The sequence below is a fragment of the Maylandia zebra genome, linkage group LG14 (assembly GCF_041146795.1).
Source record: "Maylandia zebra isolate NMK-2024a linkage group LG14, Mzebra_GT3a, whole genome shotgun sequence".
Classification (NCBI taxonomy): domain Eukaryota; kingdom Metazoa; phylum Chordata; class Actinopteri; order Cichliformes; family Cichlidae; genus Maylandia; species Maylandia zebra.
In genome coordinates, this window is record NC_135180.1 from 19,201,281 (window position 1) to 19,212,911 (window position 11,631).

An 11,631-nucleotide genomic window follows, 5' to 3' on the forward strand; every position below is an offset into this window, starting at 1 on the left:
GTTGCACACATCGATTTTTTCAGACTGAGCGTGTTTGTGTGGATGTTTGACCAAAAGTGGGTGTGATCATGATAACACGCTCCAGAGCACCCGAGGCCAAACTTCCTGAGCGGAGCTGCAGGAACATGAGACACAGCAGCAGAGACGACACAGAGCTGCTCTCCGTTTGGGACGCGCGATAAGTTCCTGCCAGGAGTTTTCCCTCCTTGTGTTTTGTTATTTGAACAGCAGCTGTTTATCAGGCATGCACACCGGAGGAAAATCCCCTTTGGATTCTGGCTTCAGCACATCTTGTGTGAAAATCTACCTGTGCTCCAACCCAGAAGGTAGGCAGTGATTCCTAATATGAAAGGCAGCTGTAACTAGGTGTGTTTTAAAAAAATACGCATGTTAGATTGTATCATGTTTTCTTGTGTCATTTGAGTTCTTGTTAAGGTGCATCCTGTTTGTGTTGTGTACAGACAGCGTGGTGGAGCGTAGAGCTCTGAGGGACAGTGTGTTCCCCAGATTCAGAGAGCACTGCAGACACTCGCTGGGACTGGATGTCAGGGTGAGCACACACTTTACTTTTTTAAAACCTTCCTGTTGCATCGAAAACATGTCAGTGAAACAGTAGATGTGAGTGTGCGTGTGAGTTGTGTTTTTCTTGGGAATTCTTTCTGTTCTTTTAAAGCCATAAACAGGCTAAGGAAGGATGTGGGCACTGTTGCTTTATACATTAAAACGAGATTACTTTAATGGCATAAATGCTCACACTAATGACTTTTAGTGCTGGGAAGAGAACTAGATATGGTCCACTGGAGGACACGTTGTAAAACTGCTTTTGCTTTAAGGTTGTTTGTAATTAAATTAAAGGTATTTTTTTTACTCTTTATAGAAAGATCCTTGAAATGTGCATCTCTTTATTAGAGAAACAAGATAGAAAACACAAAATCTTGAAGCTATAAAAGTAAAGTCTCATTAATATTCCGTGTGGTCCATCACAAAGACACCCATGCGTAATGTCGCCAGCGACGGGGGGTGACAGCAGTAGCATTTTAGCTGCTTGCAGGTATTTGTACTTTTAGTCTTCCACCGTTTCCCCTGAGGCCACTGATGCAGTCAATAACGTGCCTTAATTATATCTGACAACAAAGAGAATGAGCAGCTGTGAGGCGACTGTCTGTGTTGGTTTTCGTTCATGTGTATTAAATAAACATTGGGACAGTTCAGTCAGCACATTGTGGTGTGTGCAATCAGCAGACAGAATAAAGAACGTGATGCCTCACCCCACCTTAGACGCTTGCTCTCACTGGATCTGGGCTCAGCTTTCTTGATTTATTATTTCCACTCCACATTTTTTAACTCTTGAGTGTGTTTATGTCGGCAGGTGATAGACCCGTTTGAATCCAGTGATCCCAGTCGCTGGCCAGATGAAGACACCAGGCATCAGATGATACATGAATGCAGAGGAAGCTCAGCTGGACCTTTTTTACTGGTAAATAAAGTCCTTGGGGAGAATCTCAAGTGTAAACCAACAGGATCTCAGACTGACCCTTACTTCTCAGTACAATGAATGATGACATGCTCTAAAGGACATCAGCACCTTGCCATGAGTTGTAGTCAAAGTTTTATTGTTGAATTTTATCAGTTTTTAGTATTATGAACTTTAAAAATAAAAGCTTTTCACCCTTTCTGGAGTATGCTGGACTTTGCAAAGTCATCTACACTGTGCTATGTTTGTTCTCCTTTTTAAATTAAACTTATCATCACGGCTGCAGAACAGTTCTGTCATTGAGCCGTGTCAACAAATGGACAAAATAATAGAAACACTTTCCAATATAAGTAAAAGACACAAAATCACACGTGTAGCATCACACAGTTGTCTCTTAAGCAGATGTTCTGTATAGTAATCAGCTTAATAAATTACCAGCTTACCATACTAAACAATAGTTCCCCGTGCTGTTGTTCCTCCTGTGACCACATGGTGGTGCTGCAGGCTCTGGTAGGGCATCAGTATGGCACAGCCTGTGTGCCCGCTCAGGTGGAGGTGTCAGAGCTGCAGTTGCTGCTGCAGCAGTGTCAGGAGGCTGGCGTCAGTACACAGGAGCTGGAGAAAATTTATCAGAGGGACGAGAACACCATCCCTACGACCTACTGCCTGAGAGCTCCGCACAGACGCAGCTATTCTCTGGTAATTAAAGTCGATGGTATAATTTTATGACTTTATTTTTTAATTATGAACTAGAATGTTATATAATATAAAGTAATGCGATTTCAACTTGTATTATGCATCATTTAAAATCTTATTGAGGTTTTAGAAACATCCCATCGAATCACACATTTTGTCCTTAAATCAAGTACATTGTGTTTATAGTGTATGTGAGGATGATTTATATTTATAATGCTTTAATAAACTGGATATTTTCCCTCCGCAGCAGGAAAGAAATAAGGTGAAGGAGGAAAGCAAAACCAAGACTAAAGAGGAAGAACTGAGGAAGCTGTTTCAGGCAGCTGTGAGTCTGTGTGTCCAAAGTGGCAGCATGACCCCAGAGAGGGCCAAAATCTTCTACAGATCAGGTGAAATACCCCACATAGCTGTGTGTGTGTGTGTCAAGTCATTTGTCATAATCCACTGTTGTTAGTGTCATGGGCAGCCTGCGTCTATGCCTTGGAATATCTTCTGTAGTTGGAAGGAATTTTTGTTGTGTAAGTAAACATTTGCTTTACCACTTGTCTCCAGCCCTCGATGCAGATCTGCATTATGCTCTGGAAAGCTGTCCTGAGAGTGACATCGGCAGACGCTGCTTGGTCTATGTCCACAAGATCATCAATGCAAAAGCAGAGAGACAAAAGGGACCTGTGAAAATACAACTACAGTCAAAGTTGGAGGTAAAAGCCATGTGTAGTAGATGCACAACAGACCCGACCACGTTTCCATGCTTTTCACCATCTTTATTGACGCGGTTGCTGTACACAATCACGCAGCTGCGGCTTTCCAGTCGCCAGCCGAATATACACTCCAACAACAACAACCTTATAGCAGTCAGCACAGACTTTTAGACCCTGTAAAGTTGAGGCACACAACGATAGACCATGCCCCGCCACACCATGTTTAATTATGGGAGACGTCAGGAAAAGGATGAACTAAAATAAAATTTAATCTTTCTGACCACTCTTGAAACTTTATTTTACTAAAGGGATATGTAGAATTCACAATTTGTACCCTTTTTATTTAAGTCCACTGTGAAAAGTTCCCTCTTCTTTATTTCCAGGATGCCACTCTGAGTTCATCACCCACTAACGAAAAGTTACTGTCAGAGCTGTGTGAGTGCTTCCTCCCTCATCTCGTCACTTCCCGCCAACTTCTAGTCTACACCATCACCACAGAGTGCGACCGCCGCCATGGTTACACATCAGCTAGGAGGCGCGGCTATGCTGATTCTCTGTGCCAGCAGGTGTACTGTGACCTTGTGCAGATGACTGACGGTCTGAACGTTTCTCAAAGCGCAGAACCTTCTCCCCTCTGTGACGTTTTATCCCGAGAGCAGGCCGAACAGGAGCAGCTGTGTGACATCCTCAGTCGGTTTTATGACGTCATTCAGCCCGAGGAGGAAAAGGTCAGGATGGTTTTAGCCTTTACAGACTAAAATATACTATTTACATTGACAATACAGGCACTTTTGTTCTGTGTGCAGTTAGAAATATTAAAACATGACATGTTTGTATAATTCATTTTTCCTTATTTATACACCTGCAGCATAGCTCTGCTCTTATTGGTTGCAGGTCAGAGCCTATGTGAAGCAGAGGTACCATCAGTTCCCTCTGGTAGTGACCGGAGGCCCGTGTACAGGAAAGACGGTCCTGCTAGCACACTGCACTCAGCAGGTAGGTGGACCAAAGGGAAATTTGAAGCAGGCATATAGTGTTTATATATAATTTGTAATAAGAATTTGTGCCTTTTATGTGCATATGTTTCACTGACGCTTAAAGCTATCTCTCTCTTTCCACAGATGAAGCACTGGCTTGCAGACAGCGATCCTGTGGTGATCAGTTTTTTCTGCAACCTATCAATTAATGCTTCACCAAAGCATCTGCTGTCGAGCTTGTGTTATCAGATATCCTGCAGATATCTCACTGACTCCTTGTCTAAGCAGGATGCTAGCCACTGCAGTGACCTGGATGATCCTGGCAGTACCACCGACTCCAGAGAGGTCACATCCAGCTGTAGCCAAACATCTGTTTTGGATTCCCAACATGAGGGCGGCACCAAAGAGCATGTTTCTGACTGCAAGCAAAGCTGGAGTACCGCTCAACATCCAGATCAAAGACAGCTGGATTTTGGCAACATAAAACCCGACGCTTGTCTGTCTGAACTTAAAGAACACCTCTCATCCCTCATCAGCCACCTGCCTTCAACTGAAAAGCCTCTTGTCCTTATTCTTGATGGATTAGATCAACTCAAAAACAACACTGGTCTTCAAATCATTGAGTGCCTTCCCAGGCCCCTTCCTCCCGCTGTCAAACTCATCGTCACAGCTTCCTCCAATCGAGAACACTTCCTGCAAGCCATAAAACTACACTATGCATCTCAGAGTGTATCAGAGGACATGTGTACAGGAAGGTTGTGTATACAGTTGGGACTGGTGGACAGGAAACAGAGCGTACAGATGCTGGCATCTCTGCTGAAAGGTTCAGGAAGGAGGGTGACGTCTGGACAACAAGCTCTGGTCAACCAGGCTCTCGCTCACTGTTGTCTGCCGCTCTATGCTCGCCTCCTTCATGCACACACCTCGCTCTGGCGCTCTGGTATTACTAATAGAGTAAACAAAAATACAGTTTCTCAAAGGAATAAGTCTTGTTTTCAGAGCTACAAATGCCACACAAAGACTAAACCCACATGTGATGTGGGTCACTTACAGTCATGTGAAAAAGAGCGTTATAACTAAGTACACCCTTATTGCTTCACAGGAATAGCCAGACGCTGCTAAGCATGCTAAGGTGCTAAGGTGATCATCAGCAAGTGTGAACACCTCTATAAAAGTTTTGGCAGTTTGCTGGTCTGGAGTCTTAACACGATACTAGAATCGCAACAGAAGCTGGAAACTGCAAAAACAAACAAACCAAAAAAACAAGATACACGAGATACATCTCAGACTCTCGGGTCTCAGTTAGCATGTTAAATGTACAGTAAAGTTAGAAACAGTCCGAACAATTCCTCTGTATATTAAATACTTATGTTGCAGGACAATAATCATCATGTAGCACCAAATCTACAACAGAATGGCTGAAAAAGAAAAGAATAGAGGTCTTGCAAACAGCCCAGTCAACGTCCTCAACCTGACTGAAATGTTGTAGCGGGATCTTAAGAGAGCTGTGCGTAAATGAATGCCCACAAACCTCAATGAACGGAAGCACCATTCTCAAGAAAAAGCAGGCAGAAATTCATTCACAACTCCTGCAAGTCATCAAACTACATGATGTATCTCACAGTGCATCGGAGGATATGCGGACAGGATGCGGTCGACCAGGTTGCCACTGCCATTCTGTGCTTGATTCCTGCATGCGCACACCTCGCGACGTGAGACGCTGATAAAGTCACACTTCAAGCTGTTGCTGTTACAGTTTTTTCTGAATGCTTAAACCCTAACTGTGATTCCTGTAGCACAATCTCTAAAACTATTCAGACTTATAGCAAAACCACTCACTGAGTTTGCAAAACTAAAAGCACAAAAACTGCTTTGCACTCAGTTTGCAATTTTGTAACACACACTTTGCAAACCTGTAGGCACAATTCACTGCACAACACTCAATTACCAAATTTCCAACACACTCCTAGCAAAAGTATACACATGTATGGCTATCATTAACACTAATTTGCCAACTGTCTGGCACACTTTCACATGTCAAAACTTTCTTAGATAATTCGTTCACTTTGCAATCAGCCTAAGCACTATAATACAGGTAAGCTGTGTGTGCGGAGTACAATGGAGGGAGCAGAAAGAGTGAGAAGTAGAGGAGGCCGAGGAAGAGGACGTGGAGGTGAAGAAGTAGGATGAAGAGGACGACAAGGACAAGGAGGAGCAAGAGGAAGATGAGAAGGGGGGAGAGGAAGGGTAGGAAGAGTAAGAAATAGAATTACTGATGACATCAGAGCTACAATAGTGGACCATGTAATCAACCGTGGAATGACCCTGAGGGTAGCTGGCCAACGGGTCCAGCCTAACTCGAGCCGCTACACTGTAGCAAGTACCATAGGGACATTTTGAAATGAGAATCGGTTAGTACAGTCACTTCGCACAAAGATTTGTAGCACTGCCATATGCCAATGAGAAACACACCAATACCATTGATGTAAAAATACTGAAATTGTTACTTTACAGAATTGCTAGATGACCAGATGCTGGGGGCAGAGGAAGCATGTTCACTGCAGACCAAGTAACCCATATAGTCATTATGGCGATTGCAAATAATCCTATACTTGGAAATAAACACTTGTGTTTGTTTTGATGTACTTGAAGTTTGGATCCCTCTATGCTTATGGATCTATGACAGAAGTATGAGCTCAAACTGACATAGCCTACCTTGTGCACAGAGAAAGCAAAAGCCAGATGTGTTTTGTATTCATACCATCAGTGTGCAGTTGGCGCATTGTGTGCTTAGTAGATGATGGCTTGTGTGTACTGTTTGATACGGAAACACCATTTTTACGAAGGTGTGAAGAGTTAATCTAGCTGTGTTTGCTTTTGCAAGAGAACTACAATGTTTTGATTATTGGGTGACAGGTTTTCTTATTTGTGTGAAGAGTTTTGCAAAATTAGCCAATAGTTACAAAAAATGTGCTTAAGCAATCAGAAAAAACTGTAAAGGTGTCTTTTCAAGCTGCTGAATCATGGGGTGTACTTAGTTTGTCACAAAACTGCATGGAGTCCCATGAAAGTGCTCTTTTCCACATGGCTGTGTGTTTTTCATAGATTTGTTTTTGAATAATAATGAAACTATTTAGATCAGAGTACTTTTGTCTTCACAAGTTGCATTTTTTGAAATACCCCCCCCAAAAATCAGGATAGCACCACTTGGCCTTTTAAATAATTCTCCTCTTCTCTCCTTGTCTTCAGATTCCGATGTGACTGAGTCATCTCTCCCCGATGGCGTTCATTCATCTATTTCTGCGCTCCTGGATCACCTTGAGCAGAAACATTTCTCTTCCATCGTGGCTCGCACCGTCTCTTACCTCACCATCTCCAGGTCTGGGCTCACAGAGGCTGAGCTCGCCGATTTGCTGTCCATTAAGGAAGATTTGCCGCACAAAGGCTCTTCATTTAAGATGACACTCCCACAAGTCGATGTGGAGAGACTTCTTTTGGATTTAAAGAGCTTTCTTATCCAACGGAAAGTTGCAGGTTCCCTGGTTTTGTTCTGGGTGAGCAGGCATTTCAAGTTGGTCGTGGCGAAAAGGTATTTAGACGCTCCTGATGTAAGAAGAAGGCTTCATTCTGAGATGGCCGACTATTTTAGTGGACAGACGTCAGGCGTAAACAAGGATGCAGCCTTAAAAACACACACAGACACTCGGCAACCCAGCCAGCCGTTTGTATTCACTTCAATCAAAGGTGGTGGTCGGGTGAATGTGAGAAAAATCGTAGAACTGCCGTATCACCTGCAGCAGAGTGGCAGGTGGAAGGAGTTTGAGTGCGTGCTGTTGCTGTCATTTGGGTTTCACCAGGCTATGGTTCGAGCTGGTCTTCTTGGAGATCTGCTAGCTATGTTGGAGACTGAAGAGGAGTCATCTCAGGTTAAGTTTGTAAGAGAAAGACTGCTACTAGCAAGCACATTGAAGTCTTCTGCTTGCTTCCTGCAGAGCTCACCTCTGCAGCTGCCCTCAGTGATGGAGACAAACCTCCTTCCCTATTTGAAGGTCTTTCCTGCTCTTGAGGGTTATGTCAGGGAAATCAAGGAAGGGAGAGGAAGTGGATTAGAAATAGTGCTTTGCCCCAGTCCTCCCTGTGTTCCCCACATTCAGTACTTAAAGTACGATGACATAAATAAGGGCGTTTGTGTCAGAGAGATCGCCGGTACAAAGTGTGGGGTTGTTGCCGAGATCACAGATGAAGGCTCTGCTTGGATTTGGAAAGGGTGTGGATATGATGTGGCCAAACTGTCACTCAGATGCGAGCAGACAGAGTTAAAGTTTGCAGGCGTGAAGAGCAGCGGTCCGTTCCTCCTGCTTTCCACAAGCTGCAGCAAGCTTTTCGTGTGGGATGTGGAAGGCCCAGAAAAGTTTCTCGAGGTCAAAGACCCTTTTAAAAACACGTGCGAGTCGAGCGAAACACCCAGCAACATCGAGGGATTCGTCGCACATCAGAAAACGCTGTCCGTGTGGTGGAAAGATGAGAGTTTTGTGAGCGTGTTTGACATCTCCAGTGAAACCCTAACTCATTTCCAGTGTCAGAGCCCTGTGACCTGTTCAGTGTTCTCCTCTGATGGTTTTTTCATGTACTGTGGGCAGGAGGAAGGCACAGTGTCCGTATTTGACATGAAATCCAGCAGTCTGCTTAGCACCTGCTCAAACTCAAACCACAGCGCTGTTACGCTGATCATCCTCCATGAAGACAAGAGGGAAATGGCATGTGTTGATAGGACTGGAAGTGTAGCTTTATGGGACGTGGCAGCCAATACACAACCACCCAGACTTGTGAAAGAAAGTTTCACTCAGGGTTACTCTACTAACATACTCAGTACAGATTATTGCAGTGAAATCAATACTCTTTTGATGTGTCAAGCCCACCAGGCTTCACTGTGGGATACTTGTAACTGGGAGCTGTGGGACCAGTTCTTGGCTCCACAGGGAAGAGCCTTCACTCAAGCTGTGCTCTCCCAGGATGGCCATCTTTTCCTGGCTTTGTTAGACACTTGCACCTTTATCTTGGTGTGGAGGGTCAGCAGTGGGGAGTGTGTGCTCTCCTTAGAAACGAACAAGCAGCCACACACACTCCTCAAAATGGCCTCAGATGTCATTTGTGTCAGTCACGATGGCTGCCTGACAGTGTGGGACTCCGAGATGATTGATGCTGCAGGAAGTGCACAGAAAATGGGCGGTGGAGTAAAGGAGGTGGTGGTGGAGCAAACAGGCGTGTGGTTCTACACCAGAGATGGGTCGGAGAAGGTGTGGAAGTGGAGTCTAGACACGGGACTTCCACATGTTAACTTCCTGCATACTGGGCCTGTGGAAAAACTGCAGCTTTCCCCAAACGGCATCCACCTGGTGTCACTCTCGGCTGGAGATATTTACGTGTGGCGGACGGAAACAGGTGAAAATATCCTCCGCATCGGTGGCAGCAGAGCTAGAGACATCCTGATCACCCCTAATAACAACTTTGGAGTGAGCATTTCTGAGCGAGGCCTCTCGCGGGTTTTCAAGATTGCGCAAGGAAATATCGTGTGCAGCATCCACCCATACCTATCTGATGCTCAGGTTTCACCTGAGAGCACCTACCTGCTCGGTTGTTGCCATGGAGACCTGCTGGCTGCCAGTCTGTGGTCGGGCTCGATTAGCAAACGTTTCTCCTGTGTGGAAAGCTCTGAGGAGGTTGTCGCTTTCCAAACTCTTTCACAGCACCCAGAATTTGTGGTTGTGATGGCGGCCTCAGGGACGGTGTACACGTGGAAGGTGGCAGAGGAGACTGTGTGCTGGCACTTTCAGCTGCCACACATGTTTCACTGTCAGCCTGAGGACTTCCAAATGTCCTCCAATGGCAGCTACGCACTGCTGTCCATTGACAGCGGCGCAATTAACCTCTTAAATCTGTCTCGAGTCACACTGTGCTCATTCAAAGTCGAGGGTCCTGTCATTAAAGCCTGCCTGGACAAAACTGGACACTATGTTGCTTACATAACCACGCCCTCCGGGCTGGAGGACAGCTGTGGCTGCTACCTGCATGCGAGGCCCATCCTCCGAGTCACGCGACTTTCAGATGGGGAGAGATTAGGAGCTGTGCATCTGTCTAAGAATCCACTAGCTCTGGTTATTTGTGAGCAGCACTGTGTGTTTGTGGGCTTTGGGGATGGGTCTGTAGGTGTGTACTACATTTCAGATGTCACAGTCGATGAGGATGAGCCAATCAGGTGCTGGGAAGATCCTAGCGGCCAGCTGAAGCAATGTCCCTTTGACAGGACGCCATTCAGCTGGTTTCCTCAAGACACACCAAATGTTACATGGGCTTAAGATTATTATATGATTCTGAACAAAGAATGTGCAAATTTTAATATTAGACAAAGATCATCTGAGTCAATAGAAAATGCAGCTTTTATTTACCAATTACATTGATTGAGGGAAAACAGCTATCCAACTATACATGACCCTGTGAGAAATAGTAATTCCCCCCTTGTTAAATCATGAATTTACCAGCCCTGATTACTACCAGACCTTTTGAATTAAGAAATCACTTAAACAGAACCTGTCTGACAAAGTGAAGAAGGCTAAAATATCTTAAAAAGCAAAGAAACTTCAGAAAACATAGTCACTGACATCTATCAGTCTAGAAAGGGCATTTGGACTAACACAGAGATACGTCATCCACAGCTGTAAAACGGTGAAGGAGTGGTCGACATACCAATGACTCATCCAGGAAGTCACAAAAAACAAATCCCACCTTTCACAAACGTTTTGTGTGGGATGCAAAAGGCTCAGAAAAGTTTCATGAGGCCAAAGAGCCTTTTAAAAACACATGTGAGTCGAGCGAAACGCCCAGGAACATCGAGGGATTCGTCACACATCAGAAAAAGCTGTCTTTGTGGTGGAAATATGAGATGTTATGACAAAGGGTCGTCTCACATTTACCAAAGAACATCTCGACGATCCCCAAGACTTTTCGGAGCATGTTCTGTGGACTGATGAGACAAAAGCTGAACTTTTTAAAAGGTTTGATCTGGTGTAAAACTAACACAACACATAAAAAAAGAACCAACAGTCAAACCTGGTGGTTTGTGGTAGTGTAATGGTCTGGGGCTGCTTTGCTGCTTCAGGATCTGGACGAGTCACTGTAACTGATGAAACCATGAATTCTGTTGTTAGCAGTTAATAGGTTAACTTTTTAACACAGGGCCAGATAGATCACACAATGAAGAGCGTCATATTATAAATTCTTGTAAGTACATAATACTGTAAACTGTATATATCGATGTATAAATATTAAACATGTTTGGTGTATGCTGGCACAGGCAGGAGATTTGCTGCAATTATCTAAAACCAAACTGTCTGATAAATCTCTTTTTGTGTGTATTTTGTAAACACAACACCACTTTGGCATGAATGCATCATGGTTTGTATTCCCAATAACTGCTGTTCTCTTAAATAAAATTTAAAAAAAGATAAAAATAGCTGCTCTGTGTTAAAAGAACTGATTGTTACTGAAAGTATACACAGTAGTTTATTTATTTGGTATCATCCTCCTCCACATTTATTCGTGATGCCTTCAAGTTCAACCTCGTAAAGTGGAGCACTTTTTGGTTTTGCATTAGCTGCTTTTGGAAAGAACAAATTGTGCACCCTGTAGCCTAGAAATCTCTATTATATTAGTTAATTAATTAAATAATTGCATTAATGACAGTTTTAGACACGGTAGCCCTTATGAAAAAAAACATACAATATGC

The 11,631-nt window shown here is 44.0% G+C and overlaps 1 protein-coding gene across 1 annotated transcript; it reads left to right on the forward strand.

Annotated features, from left to right (window-relative positions):
* The first annotated feature begins 129 nt into the window (after positions 1 to 129).
* On the forward strand, positions 130 to 11,342 carry LOC101480056 (NACHT and WD repeat domain-containing protein 2). The gene is made up of 10 exons (XM_014407363.3): positions 130 to 326; positions 462 to 550; positions 1,370 to 1,477; positions 1,979 to 2,173; positions 2,418 to 2,559; positions 2,723 to 2,871; positions 3,255 to 3,599; positions 3,766 to 3,867; positions 3,993 to 4,788; positions 7,098 to 11,342. The coding sequence occupies exons 1-10, from the start codon at positions 245 to 247 to the stop codon at positions 10,202 to 10,204; spliced, it is 5,115 nt and encodes a 1,704-aa protein (XP_014262849.3). The 5' UTR covers positions 130 to 244; the 3' UTR covers positions 10,205 to 11,342.
* Positions 11,343 to 11,631: the final 289 nt, after the last annotated feature.